Source organism: Mauremys mutica, chromosome 1 (assembly GCF_020497125.1).
Source record: "Mauremys mutica isolate MM-2020 ecotype Southern chromosome 1, ASM2049712v1, whole genome shotgun sequence".
NCBI lineage: Eukaryota > Metazoa > Chordata > Testudines > Geoemydidae > Mauremys > Mauremys mutica.
In genome coordinates, this window is record NC_059072.1 from 315,495,105 (window position 1) to 315,515,690 (window position 20,586).

The 20,586-nt window shown below is 44.8% G+C and overlaps 1 protein-coding gene across 7 annotated transcripts in view; it reads left to right on the forward strand.

Annotated features, from left to right (window-relative positions):
• Positions 1-20,586, forward strand: part of STARD13 (StAR related lipid transfer domain containing 13) — a 518,446-nt gene that overhangs the window by 313,186 nt on the left and 184,674 nt on the right. The window contains exon 1 of one of the 7 annotated variants that reach the window (XM_045016207.1): positions 17,071-17,299. The exons of the other annotated variants lie outside the window; for them this stretch is intronic. Within the exon in view, the coding sequence (XP_044872142.1) occupies positions 17,131-17,299 (169 nt within the window). The 5' untranslated portion in view covers positions 17,071-17,130. Of the gene's footprint in view, positions 1-17,070; positions 17,300-20,586 lie in introns of those variants that run through there. 7 annotated transcript variants of the gene reach the window in all.

Consider the following 20,586-nt stretch of genomic DNA (forward strand, 5'->3'; position numbering starts at 1 on the left):
GTGTACCTGGCTAGTGCATTGGAGTTGAAAATGCTGTCCAGACAGGTCACATTGGAGCACTCTGGGATAGCTCCCGGAGGCCAATAACGTAAATTTGCGTCCGCACTACCCCAAATTCGACCCAGCAAGGTCGATTTTAGCACTACTCCCCTCGCCAGGATGGAGTATAGAAGTAGATTTTAAGAGCCCTTTAGCTCGATGGAAGGGGGTTGCTTGTGTAAACACATTCATTATAAAATCGACCTAACGTTGCTAAATTCGACCTAACCCTGTAGTGTAGACCAGGGCTGAGCATCATGGCACTTAATTTTTAGGTGCCTAGTAAATCACAGGAACAACATAGTGATCCACAAAGCCTAAGACAGGCACCTCGGGTTCTATACAATGAATGGGGAGAGAGAGGCTCCTTCGAATAAACAATGAGGAGTACTTGTTTTTGCTGATACAGACTAACACGGCTACCACTCTGGCTCCTTAGAATGTGATCCACAAAAGCCAGCATGCTAGGCAGCATCCTGCCTAAGCTAGCCAATGAGAGATGCTGTTGTGCTAAGTCCACCCTGTTCTCAGAGATAGGCAGCTAGCTCTGATAGTGATCCATTAAGAAGAACCCCACTCCTGGCCTAGGTGCCTATGTAGTTTCTTGAAGGAATGAGTTAGAAGCCTGCCTCACTCCACACAAAGTGGGTGGTGGAGGAGGAGCCTATCTTTACCCAACTGGGCTGAAAGTTATAAGTACTCACCAGGCATGTAGGAAACACACATTAAATTCCCTCCTTTCTGTTTGATGGAGAGAAAGAAGGAGACCCCTGTTCAAATCCTCAGAAGCATGCACCATTCACTGAGCTGTGGAATAGCTGGGGACCTCCTTCAGTCTCTCCTGTCAAAACTGTTGCACTCTGGATAAATAAATAAAGAGCAATTAGGCATGTATGTGTGAGAATGATTTTTGTAGTCTAGTGGTTAGGGCATCCACCTGTGGGGTAGGAGGCCCTGTCTCAAGTCCCCCTGGATCTCAGCATTCTGATTTGATTTAAATAGAAAGCAAAGGAATGTTGGAATCTAAGTTAGAAAAATATAACACTAAGTAAAATTGAGTCTGGGGCATCCATTTTGTGTTATAGAAAGATGTAAATATATAATTACAAAATGGGGGGGGTCTAAGCTGTGTTTTTCATAAGAATCCTAAACAGCAAGGATAGCAGGGCAAGTGTTACCAAGCAGAAAAGTGTATATTAATCCTGGTGTGGTAGTGTTGTACAGAAAGTACCAAACTGAGAGGGATTATAAAACGGCTGGAGTGAATTCTAGATAAGATACTGAAATCCACTGTTTTAAATCTCTGGATTCTAGGTCACCATAGTGCCTAGTATGAAGAGCTCTCTCCATAACACTCTTTGTATTGCTTTCTCTTTAGCAAGCCTTGTGACTCAGAGGTTTGGAACAATTATCTCCCCTTTTATGGAAAGGATCAGTTGGTGCAGTTGTTAAGTTCCTTAAGACTGGGGAGAGGTTTATTGCTGGGCTGGGTCAGGCAACATATGGGAGGAAATAGAACATTTTCCTGAGACAGATTAACTTTTTGTCAAGGCATTTTATTGAAAGTTTGGAAAATACACAGGTCATTAATTGGGTCCAGATTTAGCTACTGCAAATAGTGCAAAGATGCAGCATGCCAGATGTTTTCCCCTACTTGTGTTTTTTTTACTACAATTTCTGTTAATGGATGTTTTGATTTAGTGACATCATTGCTTTAATATAGTTCATTGTTTTATAATGGAACTCTTCTCTCTTGATTATTTTTTTGCCATAGCTGCATGTGTAAAATTTGTAAATCAACACAGTTTAACTACAAAAATAATCAGCAATAAGAGCTGAGTGGAAAATAGCTTGTAGATCAAACTCCCTTTAACTGTAAACGAGGAAAGTTTTAGGAGACAATGATCACCCATAAAGCTAGCATATTTCATTACTCCTCCCAAGTCCTCTCAGCAACAGTGTTGGCATTTTTTTCCCTATCCAAATCACGCTAGTGTAATAAGAAAGCTGAAGACATTGAGCCTTGGGACAGCGGCCTGAAAAAGATGAATTGGCTTCCCAGCATGGGCCACAAAACAGCAATGCCACCCACATCAACATTTCAGTGTCTTTTCTGAGGCTCTTGGGAAGAGAGGATATGCATCCACCAGCCTGACTCCAAGCCCTTTCTGAGCCCTCTCTGTGCCTTCAGCCCAATACTTCCTCAGCCTCAGCTCCTCAAGTGCAGGTTGGGGCCAAGGTGGGAGTTTGGCAGCAGAGTCAGCTAAGCTAGTCACACTTCATGCAGAATAGTAGAGAGACATCAGAAAGGAAGCCTCCATGTTCCTCCAATTTGGGCTCCACTCAGTCCCAGGAAATGTAGGCGTTCTCTGTTCTCTGTCCAGGCAGTCCTGAATTGGGCTACAGGAGATAGAAAGTGTAGTTTTAGTTTGGAAAGTAAGTCTATACGGGGCACAATATTCATTATGTCTCAATAAATTCCATAACAATTGTGCTCAATTTGCAAGGAGAATTTTTTTTCCAACTGCCACTTCTTCCAATGTACTCTGGGCATCTGTCACATCAGTAACAGAGGACCGGCTCCACAAAGGGACTTAGACATCGTAACATTGAGTGTTGCAAAGCCTAACTTTTAAGGGCATAGAGAATCACAAGAAGAATACTGTGATCTACCTGAGCTGGGCACTTACGCTCCCTCAACAATGAATGGGTAGAGATAGATTCCTTAGAATGCGATCCACAAAATGCAGCACCCTAGGTGGGGAGCCACTTAAGCTAGCCAATGGGAGATACCAATGAGAGGAGGTGACCTAAGCCCTGCCCCTCTTACAGAGATAGGTGGCTCGCTGCAGCCTGGACTGAGGCAGCTATCTTTGCTTGTGATCAACTAAGTGGGAGAAGATAGGTACTCCTCTGCCTAAATTGCATATGGGGTTCAATCCAGTAGGCATACTCAGAGGCTACCTAACTCCACACAAAACAGCAGTGGTGGGCCAAGAGAGAGCCCTCCTTTATAACCTTTACCTAGTGATTGGGGTACTGACCCAGGCTTGGGGAGACTCCTGGTTCAAGTCCCCTCTCTGCCTGATGAGATCTGCCACCTCTCAGGTGGATCAGGTAAGTGCTCCAATGACTAGGCTATGTAGTGGTTGTCACTCTCCTAACAATGGTATTGATCTACTACAAGAGGAAAATGTGGAATTATTTATAGTCATGCAGAAAAGGTGGGAGTGTTCAATATTTATTTCTGTATGTATTTGGGAAAAAACATATGATGTGTCATATCACACAATAATATTCTTTTCATTCCACTAGTAATCTCAGGAGGATGTTAAACAGCAGCTACTAAAGTTGCACATTTTTAAATCATTAGGTCCAGATAACTTACATCCAAGAGTTTTACATTAATTGGCTGAGGAGCTCATAGGACATTAATGTTGATTTTCAATAAGGGAAAACTGGGGAAGTTCCAGAAGACTGGAAGAAAGCTAATGTTGTGCCAATATTTTAAAAAGGGTAAACAGGATGACCCTAGGAATTGTAGGCCTGTCAGTCTGACCTCGATTCCAGGCAAGATAATGGAGTGGCTGGTATGGGACTCAATTAAAAAAAATTAATGTCAGGTAACATAATTAATGACAATCAATATGTCTTTACGGAAAGTAGTTTCTGTCAAGCTAACTTGATATCTTTTTTTTATGAGATTATAAGTTTGGTTGCTAATGGTAATGGTGTTGATGTTATAGACTGGCTGTTTTGTGTTGAGTTAGGTGGCCTCTGAGCACGCTTACTAGATCAGGTCCACATGCAAGTTAGATGGAAGAATGCTTTTCATCCCCTGGTTTGTGGATCACTCTGGGACTTAGGCAGAAGATAGGTGCCCAGGAACCAAGAGGGAGGCAGATGCGCATATGCCCAGAGGCAGTAACGTAGGCACCTAGGGAACTTTTATTGCACAAACTTGGGCATCAAGTGAATTTAGGTGACTACAGGGATAGGCAGCAGTTGAGCAGGAGGCTTGTGTCTTACAGTGGGGCCTAAAAAGTGGATTTAGGCACCTACATCTGGGCAGAACCAGATTCATATTTTGTGTGCCCTGCCCTCCGCTCCATCTGTGCTCCATCCCAAGGCCCCACCCCTGCTCAGCCTCTTCCCCCTGAGATCCTGCCCGCCACTCACACAGGGGAAGGGGGCGGAGAGAAGCAAGCGGTAGATAGGGCCTTGGGGCAGAGTGCAGGCAGGGCCTCAGGGGGAAGAGGCCGAGCAGGGGTGGGGCCTCGGGGCGGAGTATGGGCAGAATGGGGAGTGGGGCCATCATTCAGGTGCCAGGGCCCCTTCTGAGTGTGGGCCTGGTGCCACAGCACCATTGGCACCATTGTAAACCCAGTACTGAATCTGGGGCTTAGGTGCATAAGTACCTTTGTGCATGTGGGCCAGAGTTCCTACAGACCAAGTGTGCCCTCAGCGACACCTCTGCCACCTACTGGCTCCAGATTACGCTTCTAGTGCCACCTGTTAGCTGTAAGTGGGTTGGCACAGGTATTCATGAGGGCGTGGTTCAAAACCAGTGGAGTTGTATATGTACTAACATTCAGTGGGGGTGTTTTGGTTGGCTAGCTCCCAGCACTAAAAGACTGGGGAGAGGCCAAAGCTCCAGGTCAGCCTCAGCCTCTGAGCCTGATTGACAGGGCGGGTAGTTTAATCAGGGAGTCAGAAGGCATGTAGTGGAAATTTCCAGAGGCAGGTGTATGTATATATATATATATATATATATATATATACCTGATTCTTGCTTGTGTGTGTATATATATATATATATATACACACACAAGCAAGAATCAGGCTGAAGATAACAAGGTTAGTTCTCTATTTATAGTCATATAAGTCACCTGGTATTATTTTGGTTCTCTGATTGGATTGCTTATGCAACAAACATAAGAGCATAAGTTGCATCCAATGAAGTGGGTATTCACCCACGAAAGCTCATGCTCCAATATGTCTGTTAGTCTATAAGGTGCACAGGACTCTTTGCTGCTGTTGTCAGAGTTGTACCGGTGTGGTGCTCTGCTTTCTCCTTGTTGATATCACTCGGCTGCGTGCGTGAGTTCCCTCTGTGTGCTGCCCCAGCTCTGCGCAGATAGCTGACACAGCAGACCCGACGAGAATCCCCAATAACCACAGAGTCCAGTAAGATGCAAAGCCACGTCGGCTAGGTTTATTGCGACCTCGGACACCCGTGCAGGGTCCCCGTAGATTACTTAGTCTACCGGGCGTACTGCAAGAGAGTGCCTCTTGGCAATGGACCCGGCTTAGTGGCGGGACTTTCCACTCCCCCTACGGCCGGACAAAGGCACCTCCCCAGGGATGCATTCTTATACACAGATACAAACAAGTTACACATCACACCTGACATATTAAGGTACAACCTCTCTACGTAGCAAGTTACAACCCTTCTACGTATTAAGGCACCGCCTTCTACCTTGTACATGTTTGTTCAAACAAAACAACTCTATCCATCATTTTACCCTTTTGCCCCTGTCACTGGGATGGGTCGGCCTGTCCTCCTGTTATCTATGGAATGTTTCAGTATAGTGTGTTCTAGTGCTGTGTTTATGCTAGGTGAATATACGTTTATGCAGCATCAGTCCTTTTCGTGCCAGCTTCTGTGAGCAGGGCCTACCTCTGGCTCACAGCTTAACTTTGCTTTATGTTAGCAAAGTCTTGACCATTACTTTAGTTCAGGCCTCAGGCCTCATACTGGGCCTTTATCAGGGCCTGCACTTACTATAGCTGCTTTTACAGATCCAGACTAACACGGCTACCCCTCTGATACAAGAGTAATACAGATTTTGTACTAAATATTGTAATGTAAATTTCAAGATTCACAATTCACACTGTTGGTTAGTTAGTCTATTTTAAGTTTACTTTCTGCCAATATTGGAGCTAACAGTTCATTTCTCACAAGCATTTACTACTAAAGCTGAGCACTTGAATGTCTGTGGAAAGTGAATTTGCAAGAGTTGCAAAAACTTCTATTGGGATTTGCTTGTAAGTCAAAACAAATATTAATGAATAGCTTTTGTACTATTTATTACTTCTGCTAAACCTCGCCCTGGAGTAATCAAGTCTAGGAGACAGAGGTTATCTTTGTCTTCATGCTGTTAAATCCTGGACGCCTCTGATATTGTTAACAAGGGTGCCAATTAGGGACAATGTGATGATGGGATTTATGATGTGAATCCCCATTCACTTCCAAGTGGGGCCTCCTTTGAGCTGGGATGGCAGCTGAAAAGGGCTGTATCCCATTTATAATCTATTGGAACCATCTAATCCCTAAAATCACTAACGTTGTTTTAAAAGGCTATTTCCAAATTGTTCACAAGTTTCATGGCAAAAATTACTTCTCACCATGTGAACTTTTGCTAGTAAGTGGCAGTAGGTTTATTTTTAAAGCAGTATTATAGCAATATGAGCTTTAATGGTTTTCAAACAAAATGTTCAGGGCTCCACGTATATCTACTTGGTCACATATATCCTTATCAGGGCCAGCGTGTTCAGCACTTAACAGGATCAGCCCAAAATGTCTAATTCAGTAGTTAGACCCTGATTCAGCAAAACACTTAAACACGTGTAAGCAGCAAAGAATCCTGTGGCACCTTATAGACTAACAGACGTTTTGCAGCATGAGCTTTCGTGGGTGAATACCCACTTCTTCGGATGCAAGTAGTGGAAATTTCCAGGGGCAGGTTTATATATGCAAGCAAGAAGCAAGCTGGAGATAACGAGGTTAGTTCAATCAGGGAGGATGAGGCCCTGTTCTAGCAGTTGAGTGAAAACCAAGGGAGGAGAAACTGGTTCTGTAGTTGGCAAGCCATTCACAGTCTTTGTTTAATCCTGAGCTGATGGTGTCAAATTTGCAGATGAACTGGAGCTCAGCAGTTTCTCTTTGAAGTCTGGTCCTGAAGTTTTTTTGCTGCAGGATGGCCACCTTAAGATCTGCTATTGTGTGGCCAGGGAGGTTGAAGTGTTCTCCTACAGGTTTTTGTATATTGCCATTCCTAATATCTGATTTGTGTCCATTTATCCTTTTCCTTAGAGACTGTCCAGTTTGGCCGATGTACATAGCAGAGGGGCATTGCTGGCATAAACACGTGTGTAACTTTAAGCACTAGACTGCAGGGATTGCTCGCTTCCAGTTCCCCTGGGGGTACACAGGGACTAGCAAATCCACACCCCCATGCACCAGCCAGCAGAGCTAACTGGCGATGCTGGGGGTACTACACAAGGAGGGTGTGGTTCTGAGACTGCATGGTTGGGAGTTGGCCAGTGTTCCATCTGCACACAGCCCTGGCTATGGGGTATTGCTGCAAAACACGATGGGGCCCAGAGCAATTATCTTTTATGGCCTAGCAATATACTCATTTCTAGGTGGTGGTTTTGGCATGTATGGGCTGGTAAGCTTGGCGCTTTCCATGTCCCTTTATTGGTATAAACTGAGTAACTTCTTTTGTTCTCTTGTGGGCTTTAGGGCATGTGACAGGGAGCTGATGAAATGAGTCAAATCAGTCGGTTGCCATTCTTCCTTCCCCCCACTGCCTGTTGAGTCTATAAACACATCACCCGTAGGCCGAGTCCTCATCTCACTTAAATTCTCTGCTTGCATTGGAGCTCCTTTCTATGGTGTTGCCAGGGCATTAATGTTTTTGTAATCAGGACATATGTTTTATAGCAGTATTAGCCTTTAAACATGAGGTTCTTAAAATACAAATGGATAATCCTCTGATGTTAGGACTGGAGGGGACTGCGTGATTCAGAAGCCTCCTTGGCTGATTTGAGGTTACTTAATCGTATCTATGAGCCTCATTTTCATGCAGAGAAAAACGGCCTTGCACAGCAGTATTTATTTTACAAACTCCCAATCAGACAGTTTACACAGCAGTTGCCTTGCCTCCAAAACACATCAGTATTGTGCTTTCCAGTTAGACAGTACTCTGTTGCAATGCTATGCAGATGTGACTTCTTTACCTCTCAGCTGTATTGAAATCCTTAATAAATTATTTCTGCCACCTCCTCCCCCCCCCACATAAAAGTCAGCTCACAGAAAAGTGGGGGAAGGGGGGCGAGAGAGAGAACAGCCTAATGAAGAGGTTGGAAGCTGCAGTCAGACAGAGTGAAAAGTTTCTGGCTGCTGCAGGGTTCCCACTGCTTTTCGCCAAGTATAAAATAACTTCCACCCTGCATTAATCCTAGCTCAGCTCTCAAAAGGTTATAATCTTACTGTTCAAACAGTAAACATTAAGCAATGAATTGCTTCTGGTTGTAAATGCAGTATTTACATGGGCAAGGTTTAAACAGGTAGCTACCTAGGTTATCAAAGTGGGGGCACTAGTCACAAATGCAGGTATGGTTAGGGGTTCATTTATTTCCCACAAAAATGTGATCTGAATTTGAAAAAGGTTGCTTCTTTCTGGTGCTTCATAAACTAGCTTGTAGCTCTATTTAAAAAAGAGATGCTTATAAGATGCGTGCCAGGTACTAGATACACCTCTACCCCGATATAACGCGACCCAATATAACACGAATTCGGATATAACGCGTAAAGCTGCACGCTGTGGCGGATTAAAGCAAATTCGATATAACACGGTTTCACCTATAATGCGGTAAGGTTTTTTGGCTCCCGAGGACAGCGTTCTATCGGGGTAGAGGTGTATGACTAAAATCTCACAACTCAAATGCCTACTACAAATAGAACTATACAAAGAGCAACAAACTAAGAGCAAAAGTGTGCATGTCTTCAGTGACTTGAAAGTGGAGTTCTGGAGTTTCCAGCTTGTTATGATTGCACGTTAATAACATCTGTGCGGGTAATTTGACATGGAAACAATGTGGTTCTCGTGGTATTAATGTTTTAAAATTAAGAGAAACCATAGTTATGATTTAATTTTAGATGTGACATAACATCTCAATGTAAGTAATAATTGAGGGGAAAAGCGGTTGCAGCAGTAAGATCACATGATTATTCATTTATTGTGTGAGAACCATGAATTAAATTCCATGCTAAAAGAACTTCTACGGCACCATACTCCTATCTCACGCTGGAAAGACTGGGAATACTATAATCTTGTCTCACGTTAAGCACCAGCATTCTAAGGCCAGCGAGAGCTACAGAACAGAAACTGGTTTATAATCTTACACTAACAGTGTGCTCAGAAAGGCTGATTGTAAGTGGACACTTTAATCAAATATAATTTAGAGTTTCTACAGTATATTGCGTGATGTGCTCTTCACCCCATTACAGAATCCTGTGCTGAACAAAATGGAGGCAGATTTCCAATGCTGTTGATGACTGCTCTTTAGTTATGCATGCACACATGCAAAGAACACCCATCTTTCAGTGTGGGGCAAACCATAATGTGGCTTTGTCACTTTCATCAGTGCTTAGGTACTGTGATAAGCACATTAGAAACACTATGCAGTCCTTAGATAGATGTTTAAGCGAGTCTCCCTTGTGATCTTCCAAAGAACTACAGTGTTGTCAAACCCAACTATTCATCCTGGGAGATGTAGTCCAGTTGTGGCGCTCATCACATAAGGAGAACTTGGACATGAGGCAACCGAATGATAGTTCCCACAGGGCACTGTCATGGCATTTCCAAATTGAAATATTTCAGGTTTTGGCTGAAATTTTTCAGTTTTGCATTTTCAGTTTTTCTATGAAAAAATCCCCATTGTACAGATGGGAAAAAACTGAGACAAAGAGAGCTCAGCAACCTATCCTATGACCCAGTGGCAGAGCTGGGAATAGAACAAGAGGGGTGCAAGGTGCAGCAGAGGGTTGGGGTGCAGGAGGGGTGTGGGGTGCAGTAGGGGGTTGGGGTGCAGGCAGGGGGCTCAGGGCAGGGAGTTGTGGTGCAGGAGAGGTTCGGGGTGCGGGCTTACCTGGGGACGGCGAGCTGCCTGCCTGCCTGCCCTGTCCCCGCTCCCTCCCGCTCCCCTGCTCCCGCTCCCACTCCAGGAAGTGGCCAGCACCACATCCCTGTGGCCTCTGGGGGAGGGGGAGCAGAGGGCTCCTCGCGCTGCCCTCACTTGTGGGTACCTCTCCTGCATAGGCGCCGACTCCGTGGGTGCTCCGGAAAAAAATTGGTGGGTGCTCAGCACCCACCGGCAGCTCCCCGTCCCCCCGCTCCAGCTTGCCTCCGCCTGCACCGCCGTGTCCTGTTTCTCCGCTCCCCCCCCAGCACTTGCGCTGCGAAACAGCTGATTCGTGGGGCAGGGAGGGAGGGGGGAGGAGGGGGAATGCAGCGTGCTGAGGGAAGAGGTGGGGCCAGGGCGGGGATTTGGGGAAGGGACCCAACAGGGACAGGGAGGGGGCGGAGTTAGGGTGGGGACTTTGGGGATGGGGGCAGGGGCAGGGGAAGGATGGAGTCGGGGCGGGGTCAGGGGCAGGGAAAGGGGGGTGGGCACCCACCGGAGCGGATGGAAGTTGGTGCCTATGGTCCCCCGATTCTCCCATTGGCCGCGGTTCCCAGTTCCCGGAGCGGAGCCTGCAGTGCCATGGGGGTGGCAATCCCGTGGGCTGGATCCAAACCACTGAGGTGCCAGATCCAGCCCACGGGCCATAGTTTGCCCACCCCTGATCTAGAGGATCTGTGGTTCAGGGTGCTCTTTGCATTTATACAAAAATATACACATGAGCTGATGGTCACATTAAATGGCACACAGTTAGAACACGTTTTGCTCTTCTAGTGCTCATAAATGGAAACACTCTAAACAGAACACTGGAGGGGCAACTAACTCTTGATTGTTTCTTCTTTAGTGGGACCACTGTTTAAGGACTGGATTGTAACCATACGATGTAGTCTGAGTAGGGTTGCCAGGTGTCTGGTTTTTGACTGGAATGCCCAGTCAAAAAGGGATCCTGGTAGCTCTGGTCAGCACCACCGACTGGGCTGTTAAAAGTCCGGTCGGGGGCTAAGGCAGGCTCCCTGCCTGCCCTAGGTCCGCGCAGCTCCTGGAAGTGGCCGCCAGGTCCTTGAGGCCCCTAGGTGCATGGAGGCTCTATGCTGCCCCTGCCCCAAGTGCCAACTCTGCAGCTCCCATTGGCTGGGAACCACAACCAATTGGAGCTGCAGGACGGAGTCTGCGGGTGTGAGGGCAGTGCGCGGAGCCTTCCTGGCACCCATGTGCTTAGGTGCTGCAGGGACCTGGTGGCTGCTGTCTGGGAGCCGTGGTAAGTGCTGCCGGGACCCCGCACCCCCCAACACACACTCTTGCCCTGGTCCTGAGCCCCCTCCTACACCCCAGACCCCTCATCCCTGGCCCCACCCCAGAGCCCGCACCCCCAGACCTCTCACGCACCCTGAACCCCTCATTTCTGGCCCCACCCAGAGCCCGCACCCCCAGCCCAGAGCCCATGCCTTCCCTGCACCTGAACCCCCTGCCCCAACCCAAAGCCCTGTCCCGCACCCCGGAGCCTGCACCTCTAATCAGAGCCCTCACCCGCCCACACACACCCAATCCCCTGCCCCAGCAAGTGAGGGTGGAGGAGAGTGAGTGACAGAGAGAGGGGGTATGGTGGAAACGGGGCCTTGGAGAAGAGGCAGGGGCTCAGGGAAGGGGCTGGGGCAGGGCTGTTTGGTTTTGTGCTATTAGAAAGTAGGCAACCCTAGGTGGGAAGCAGCAGTCTGACTGCAGTTGCTCTCCCTGCCATCCAGGTTCTGGTGCTGTGGGTAGCCTACAGGGAAGGACAGGGGCTTGTTATAGTTCCTTACTCCCCTGTGTAGGTGTGCAGCTGGGCTCATCATGACAGAGTCCTAAGTGAGGTTGTTTCCTAGTTGTTACACATTGGCATAGGGCTGAACTGTTGTGGGTTGTTTTTTTTTATGGTTTACATTTTTTGTTAAACTCTTTTATGTCCTTGGAAAATTCATGAGAAATGAGTTATAATCACACTGATGGAAAAAGTTTCTCCACATTTTAATGAAAATTGAAAATCCCTGTGGGATTTGAACTGCGTGTTTTGAAATATAATATATAGCGATTTTATCCAGAAGGCTTCATAAGGCTCTGTGATTAGCATCTATAAAGTTGCATAAGTAATATATGGCTAAAAGAAAGAACTCCTTTCTTTTAATAAATGCAACATAAACATACTGAGAATAAAAAGGGAAAACAAATACAAACTAGACTATACAGCAGGGATGGACTAATCAAATAATAACTCTTCCAGCGAGCAGTGATATCACTTTGGGTAAATAGCATGAATATTGCTGACATTCAGGAGTATTCAGAAATTTTATTATCCAGGGTTTTCTGCTGTGAAAAGATAGAAGACTGACTGGGACCATAACTCTACCTAGCTAGGGAAACTGGCCTTGTTAAAGGATAGCTAAGCATTGCCATCTCACCCAGCTGCAGCTGAGCCCTTCTTGCTCCTCTGAACTCAACACGACAAGGAAAAGTGGTTCCCTTTCTCTGGATGCAAAAGAGTAAAATCTACCCAGGCCTATTCCCAAGTGCTATTTTTTTTCTAATTGAATGTCCAGTCTTCTCTGTGACTCTCCAGAGATTCCTCGGTCCTTCATGAAAACAGAGAAGGAATGCAGCAAATATGGGATTGTACAGACAACTCCAGATATTGGTAATGGGTCTTGGGGTCTTTCACTTCTAAGACACTGGTTTGAATGTCCACAGTGTTCCCAGCTCCAGGCAATCCAAGGACCCAGCTGCTCAAACGCCTATTCCTGTATGGTAACCCTGGGTCAACCATTAATAAAATACAAAATATCAATAAATTATAACTGCCAAAAACAGTCATAGTATGTCAGGGTTGAAAGGGACATCAGGAGGTCATCTAGTCCAACCCCCTGCTCAAGCAGGACCATCCAGGGGGATGAGGTGGACGAGGCTTTCTTCCAGCAACTAACAGAAGTCGCTAGATCACAGGCCCTGGTTCTCATGGGTGACTTTAATCACCCCGATATCTGCTGGGAGAGCAATACAGCAGTGCACAGACAATCCAGGAAGTTTTTGGAAAGTGTAGGGGACAATTTCCTGGTGCAAGTGCTGGAGGAACCAACTAGGGGAAAAGCTCTTCTTGACCTGCTGCTCACAAACAGGGAAGAAATAGTAGAGGAAGCAATAGTGGATGGGAACGTGGGAGGCAGTGACCATGAGATGGTCGAGTTCAGGATCCTGACACAAGGAAAAAGGGAAAGCAGTAGAACAGAGACCCTGGACTTCAGAAAAGCAGATTTCAACTCCCTCAGGGAACTGATGGGCAAGGTCCCCTGGGAGAATAACATGACGGGGAAAGGAGTCGAGGAAAGCTGGCTGTATTTCAAAGAAACCTTATTGAGGTTGCAGGAACAAACCATCCCGATGTGTAGGAAGAAAAGTAAATATGGCAGGCGACCAGCTTGGCTTAACAGTGAAATCCTTGCTCGTCTTAAACACAAAAGAACAGCTTACAAGAAGTGGAAGATTGGACAAATAACCAGGGAGGAGTATAAAAGTATTGTTCAGGCATGCAGGTGTGAAATCAGGAAGGCCAAATCACACTTGGAGTTGCAGCTAGCCGGAGATGTTAGGAGTAACAAGAAGGGTTTCTTTAGGTATGTTAGCAACAGGAAGAAAGTCAAGGAAAGTGTGGGCCCCTTGCTGAATGAGGGAGGGAACCTAGTGACAGAGGATGTGGAGAAAGCTAGTGTACTCAATGCTTTTTTTGCCTCTGTCTTCACAGACAAGGTCAGCTCCCAGACAACTGCACTCTGCAGCACGGTATGGGGAGGAGGTGACCAGCTCTCTGTGGAGAAAGAAGTAGTTCGGGGCTATTTAGGAAAGCTGGATGAGCACAAGTCCATGGGGCCGGATGCGCTGCATCCGAGGGTGCTAAAGGAGTTGGCCGATGAGATTGCAGAGCCATTGGCCATTATCTTTGAAAAATCATGGCAATCGGGGGAGGTCCCGGATGACTGGAAAAAAGCTAATGTAGTGCCCATCTTTAAAAAAGGGAAGAAGGAAAATCCAGGGAACTACAGGCCAGTCAGTCTCACCTCAGTCCCTGGAAAAATCATGGAACAGGTCCTCAAGGAATCAATCCTGAACCACTTAAAGGAGGAGAAAGTGATCAGGAACAGTCAGCATGGATTCACCAAGGGCAAGTCATGCCTGACTAACCTAATTGCCTTCTATGACGAGATAACCGGCTCTGTGGATGAGGGGAAAGCAGTGGATGTACTATTTCTGGACTTTAGCAAAGCTTTTGATACAGTCTCCCACGGTATTCTTGCCAGCAAGTTAAAGAAGTATGGGCTGGATGAATGGACGGTAAGGTGGATAGAAAACTGGCTAGACGGTTGGGCTCAACGGGTAGTGATCAATGGTTCCATGTCTAGTTGGCAGCCGGTATCAAGTGGAGTGCCCCAAGGGTCGGTGCTGGGGCCGGTTTTATTCAATATCTTCATTAACGAGCTGGAGGATGGTGTGGACTGCACCCTTAGCAAGTTTGCAGATGACACTAAACTGGGAGGAGTGGTTGATACGCTGGAGGGTAGGGCTAGGATACAGAGGGACCTAGACAAATTAGAGGATTGGGCCAAAAGAAATATGATGAGGTTCAACAAGGACAAGTGCAGAGTCCTGCACTTAGGACGGAAGAATCCCATGCACTGCTACAGACTAGGGACCGAATGGCTGGGCAGCAGTTCTGCAGAAAAGGACCTAGGGGTTACGGTGGACGAAAAGCTGAATATGAGTCAACAGTGTGCCCTTGTTGCCAAGAAGGCTAATGGCATTTTGGGTTGTATAAGTAGGGGCATTTCCAGCAGATCAAGGGATGTGATCATTCCCCTCTACTCAGCACTGGTGAGGCCTCATTTGGAGTACTGTGTCCAGTTTTGGGCCCCACACTACAAGAAGGATGTGGATAAATTGGAGAGAGTCCAGCGGAGGGCAACAAAAATGATTAGGGGGCTGGAGCACATGACTTATGAGGAGAGGCTGAGGGAACTGGGATTGTTTAGTCTGTAGAAGAGAAGAATGAGGGGGGATTTGATAGCTGCTTTCAACTACCTGAAAGGGGGTTCCAAAGAGGATGGATCTAGACTGTTCTCAGTGGTAGAAGATGACAGAACAAGGAGTAATGGTCTCAAGTTGCAGAGGGGGAGGTTTAGGTTGGATATTAGGAAAAACTTTTTCACTAGTAGGGTGGTGAAGAACTGGAATGGGTTACCTAGGGAGGTGGTGGAATCTCCTTCCTTAGAGGTTTTTAAGGTCAGGCTTGACAAAGCCCTGGCTGGGATGACTTAGTTGGGTTTGGTCCTGCTTTGAGCAGGGGGTTGGACTAGATGACCTCCTGAGGTCCCTTCCAACCCTGAGATTCTATGATTCAAACCCCAGACAGATTTTTGCCCCAGATCCTTAAATGGCCCCTTCAAGGATTGAGCTCACAACCCTGGATTTAAGCAGGCCCAATGCTCAAACCACTGAGCTATCCTCTAGAATCTATTGTACAGCATGAGAATTAGTGAATAATTTGGGGTGACATTCATTCAGTGGCAACACATGCTACCGCTGCCCCAAAAATCCAGTAACTATTATGGGGTGAGTAACTATGTAGGAGTTGGGGTGAAAGAATCCACAGGAGCTGGAATGAGAGCTAACCTCCTTGTGCACCTCATACTTGGATGGTCCTGGCCACTCAGACCGTGTAAGTGCAGATACAGCCTCCATAGTGGCCTATTTAAAACTGGTACAGAATCAACTGTGTGGTGCTCAGGTAATGCAGAGCACACCTGCATGCTGACATCAGAGATGCCTTCACTTCATGCTGTGTAAATATAATAGTTCTACAGCATCTAGGGCTTTCCACAGCCCTCCTGCTGTTAGGTGAATTGCAACCTCCATGAACAAATTTAGAGGGATGGACAAAATGAGCTGTTTATAGGCCTTTTCCTTTTCTAATTTCTGCGGTTCAGTGAAATTGCTCTCCAATGCTGTGAAGCTGCTCCCTGTGCATTAGCAGTGCACATGCTGGAAACTGTCATGATCACAAAAATCCATGTTAATGATTCTGCTCCTTTAGAAATGAGCTGTCCCTTATGGTAGGTAGTGAACCATATCATTGATATTTACAGATGTTATACACATTAACTGGCACACAGGCAAACCCATTCCATATACCACATGGCATATTGTTTTTTGAATTAGTCAGACTTGTTATCCAGATGCTAACAACAAATGTCAGCACTCTGCTTCCATGTGATTAAACATAGAGGGAATGTGATACTTTGCAAAAGCAAATGGCTGTTTTTTAAGAATATCTGAAAAACAATGTGCCCATGTATGCATCAAACAAAAAAATACTTGTTTGGGGAACCAAAAGGACGAAACATTTCTCTCACTTGGTAGCCACTTCTCAGTAACATTAATTTTAGGGATTATTACATGTCTATTAACTTCTGCTGTGTGATTGCTGCTAAATGATGTTTTCATTGGAAGGATTTCATTTGCTCTTGTGCTGGTTGTACTAGGTGGTTGTTTGGATTAGACAGCCCATCCTAAACTTCTTTTTCTAGGCAAACAGTATGGTATGATGTTAAGAAAATTAGCATGTGCATCTTCTGAAGAAATGAGTAGGCAGCTCTGTGGCAGAGAGTGGAGGAGGATGCGGTTTTCCACAGCTCTGCATGCTAAGGAATTTTGCAGCCTAAAATAGTTATTCCTAGATGGTGTGTTTTGTTTTTTCAAACTCTCCTATCACAGCTCTTCAATGCTTAGTCAGCTCAGAAGCATGCCATTTGTATTTGCCTTCAACCTTGTGTGGGATTGGAAATGCCTGAACAGACTTCACTTTCCTCTGTAAGGCAGACTGTGTACTTTCACATTCTTTACTTTTGGCTGATTGGCCCTTCTAGATCATGTGAGGGGAGCTGGAATCCAGAGTTGTAGCTTTTGCCACTCCTTTTTCTTTTTAAAGCACTTGCTCTTTCCAGCTTCCTTGGGCTTATTCCCTCTTTTTTTTTTATTACACTCATTAGAATCTGGAATAACTATACAGGGGACCGAAGCAGTGATTTTAAAGGGTCAGAGATGTTTAGGCAGATGTCCAGGACTTCAGGCTCAGGCTGTTACTATCTAAATTCCATGTCACCTGAGGGCCAAGAGATGTACTTACGATTTGATCAGACTACGAGACGCTCTCCATACAGGATGAGTAGGATTCTTGCACGCCATCAGCTACTAACTAAAATTCAGCAAGGTGAGTTACTGGCTCTTACTGGCTTCTAACTGTTAGTATAATGTCTGCAGGTCAGCTTCTGCATACTAAAAACTTTAGTTAATATTTGAAATTTCAGTGTTTACCTTTCTGTACTCTGAACTGAGTCTAACAGACTCAATTTAAAACAGTCAGTGACAGCGTTCTACTGCTAGGTAATTTTTTTTATATTCACATAGAAGGAACATAAAGATTCACAACAGTGCGTGATCAGTGACTTAACTATATTGCCTTTTAATCATAAACTTCTAGGTAACTTAAATGTGGGCAAATGTGAAATTCCTCTTGTCTGATTGCTTGAATGTCATGACACCAGGCTGCGTATAATTCTGCTACATGTAAAACCTATACATGTAAAACATATTATGTATTGTGCAAATGATCAATTTTACAAAACTACTTGAGACTGCAAGAGGGTTGGAAAAGGGCTGCTCTGATAAGACTCTTTAGGAAAAACTCATGTGTGAGTGTCAAAGAATTATAGAACTTCTGTCACATGTCCTTGAAGATAATTGCTGACTTGTCTTTTTGTCACTGTTTATATATATATTTATTCAGCAACCACTACACCTTCCTTAGAATGCACAGTGTTCGGGCTAAATATATATATATATCAGCCTCAAAACAAATCCCTTGGCCTGTGTGCATTTTAAAAGAAATCATCTTCCAAAACTCCCTAGAACAGATGTGAAAAACGTAAATTTAAAAGCCACCTCTGTTAATTTTTCTAGGTTAAACGGAAGATCAATATATAGTATATCACTGAAGCTTTTCATTTTCCAAATCAGATGTGGACCTACATTCATACAGAAAGAGAATGCCATGTATTTTTCATCTGGGTGAAAAAATCTGGAAGATAACATGTTCTTATGCAATTCCTGTCTAGTTCCTGCTAGTTTACACCCAAGGTACACCTCTACTGCGATATAACGCTGTCCTCGGGAGCCAAAAAACCTTACTGCGTAATAGGTGAGACCGCATTATATCGAACTTGCTTTGATCCGCCGGAGTGTGCATCCCCGCCCCCCCAGAGCGCTGCTTTACTGCGTTATATCCGAATTCATGTTATATCAGGTCGCGTTATATCGGGGTAGAGGTGTATTGCACTCCCTTAACTAAAAACAGACAGAGTAGTGTTAGCTACTCTGTATTACTCTAACATTACTTACTCTCAATCCCAAGAATATAATGTAAACGTTGATGTGAGTTTCTGCATATGAGCAGTTAAATGGAGTGGCCAATTTAATTTGTCGCTTTCAAATGTTTTCCATATCAGTGGTTGTGGAACTCTGGAAAAAGGTCAAGGATACAATTATGAAACCCTTATTGTATTTATAAAGGAACAATACATATTTCATTGCCCAGCGTTCGATGAAAGAGATTGTTTCTGTGGCAATTAGGAAACTCTGTTGTTTGCAACAGAGTTTCAGACTTGGTGATGTTTGAAGGATACTGGCCCTAACTGCAGCTCTGATATCAGGAAGGATATTATGTCATTCCATATACCCTCGATCTTGATTGAATGCAAAAAACAGGCAATTTTTCTTCCTTTGGGTTTATTTGAGAATACATGTGGCACAGTATTAGACGCAGCTTAATTTTCAGGAAGGGACTACAGCATAGATGCTGATACTAGGGGTGCTGGGGGTGCTTCTGCACTCCCTGGCTTGAAGTGGTTTGCATCATATACAGGGTTTACGGTTTGGTTCAGTGGCTCTCAGTACCCCCACTATACAAATTGTTCCAGCACTCCTGGGCTACAGACAAAATTATTTAACAAGGCACTCTTATCTGCCTCTCTGACTGTATGACTTTCCTCCTCTAAACCTATATTTGTGCCTAGAGTATGTGCTAAGATAGCAATGTGTGCCTAATGAATACATATAATAATGGTCTACCTTTTCAAACACGTGATTTTGGGTGCCTCCATTTTTGGGTAGCTAACATGGGACACTTAACGAGGGACCTGATTTGTAGGAAGTGCTGAGCACCCACCCTCTGAAATGAGGTCCTTTTAAGGAGTCATTGTCAAGTTTCAGAGGGGTAGCCGTGTTAGTCTGGATCTGTAAAAGCAGCAAAGAGTCCTGTGGCACCTTATAGACTAACAGACGTATTGGAGCATGAGCTTTCGTGGGTGAATACCCACTTCATCGGATGCATTGTCAGGTTGGTCACCCAAAAACTGAGGCACCCCAAATCACTCCTCACTTTTGAAAATTTAGGCCATAAATATCTATATAGATAGAGAGGCACCATGTCTAATAGTTAAGTCATGGGCTAGGACTTTGAATTCTAATCCTGTATCTACAATTTATTCACTGAGTGGCACTGGACAATTCATTTAACCACTCTCCCTCATTTCCCCCATCTATAAAATGGGGATAACATTTAACTGTTTATCTTCTTCACAGCGTACTGTGAGAATTCATTTTTCTACCGTGTTTTGATGTTAAATGTTACAATTAACTGCTAATTTATACATATATTATTAGAGAGTCAGATCTACATATTGGATTACTAGGAATTTATTACTTCTCATCTCCAGTCTTTTATGTGTAGGATTCAGAGTATATATTCCTTTGGTTGGATAAGTATAACTCTCATTAGCAATAATGAATTTATGTGCACATGTAGAGTGAGAATAGGCTGGTATGTGTATGCCAGGTTATATGCATGCAAATACCTATCTTCATATTCCCTACAAATCATTTTAGACTCTATGGTTTCAATGATTAGGAGCATATTTACATGTCTGCAGGGATCTTGAGACATATGCTTCTATCGGCCAGACATGTCGCTATAGCCAAGCTGACTATCCAAACTGCAGGCCAGCTATTCACTCTATAGAGAATCCAAGAGTGGGATGTTAACCACTTTGAAACTCAGATATGGTCTTACCGCAAGTGTCTTCTCTTCAGTTCACTCCCTCCTACAGACTCATTTCTTCTGCAGTGCCCTCAAGAACTGAGACAATCATATCAGTACAAATCATTTTATTAATAATGTGAACAAAACCAAGTCTAGCTGTTATACCTCTCCCTCTTCTAGGTTTCTGTATACATTCTAGGTGAAATCTTGGCTCCATTAAAATCAATGATAAAAGATCCATTGACTTCAGTGGGGGTCAGGATTTCACTCTCTCTGTCTATTTTGTTTAGACAGTAAGCAGCTGGAAGCCAGAACTGTCTGAATTTTTTTTGCATTGTCCAGCATTGTGGTCATTCTTCTTGCTCACAAATAATTAAGGATGAGATTCACTGCTGTGCGGA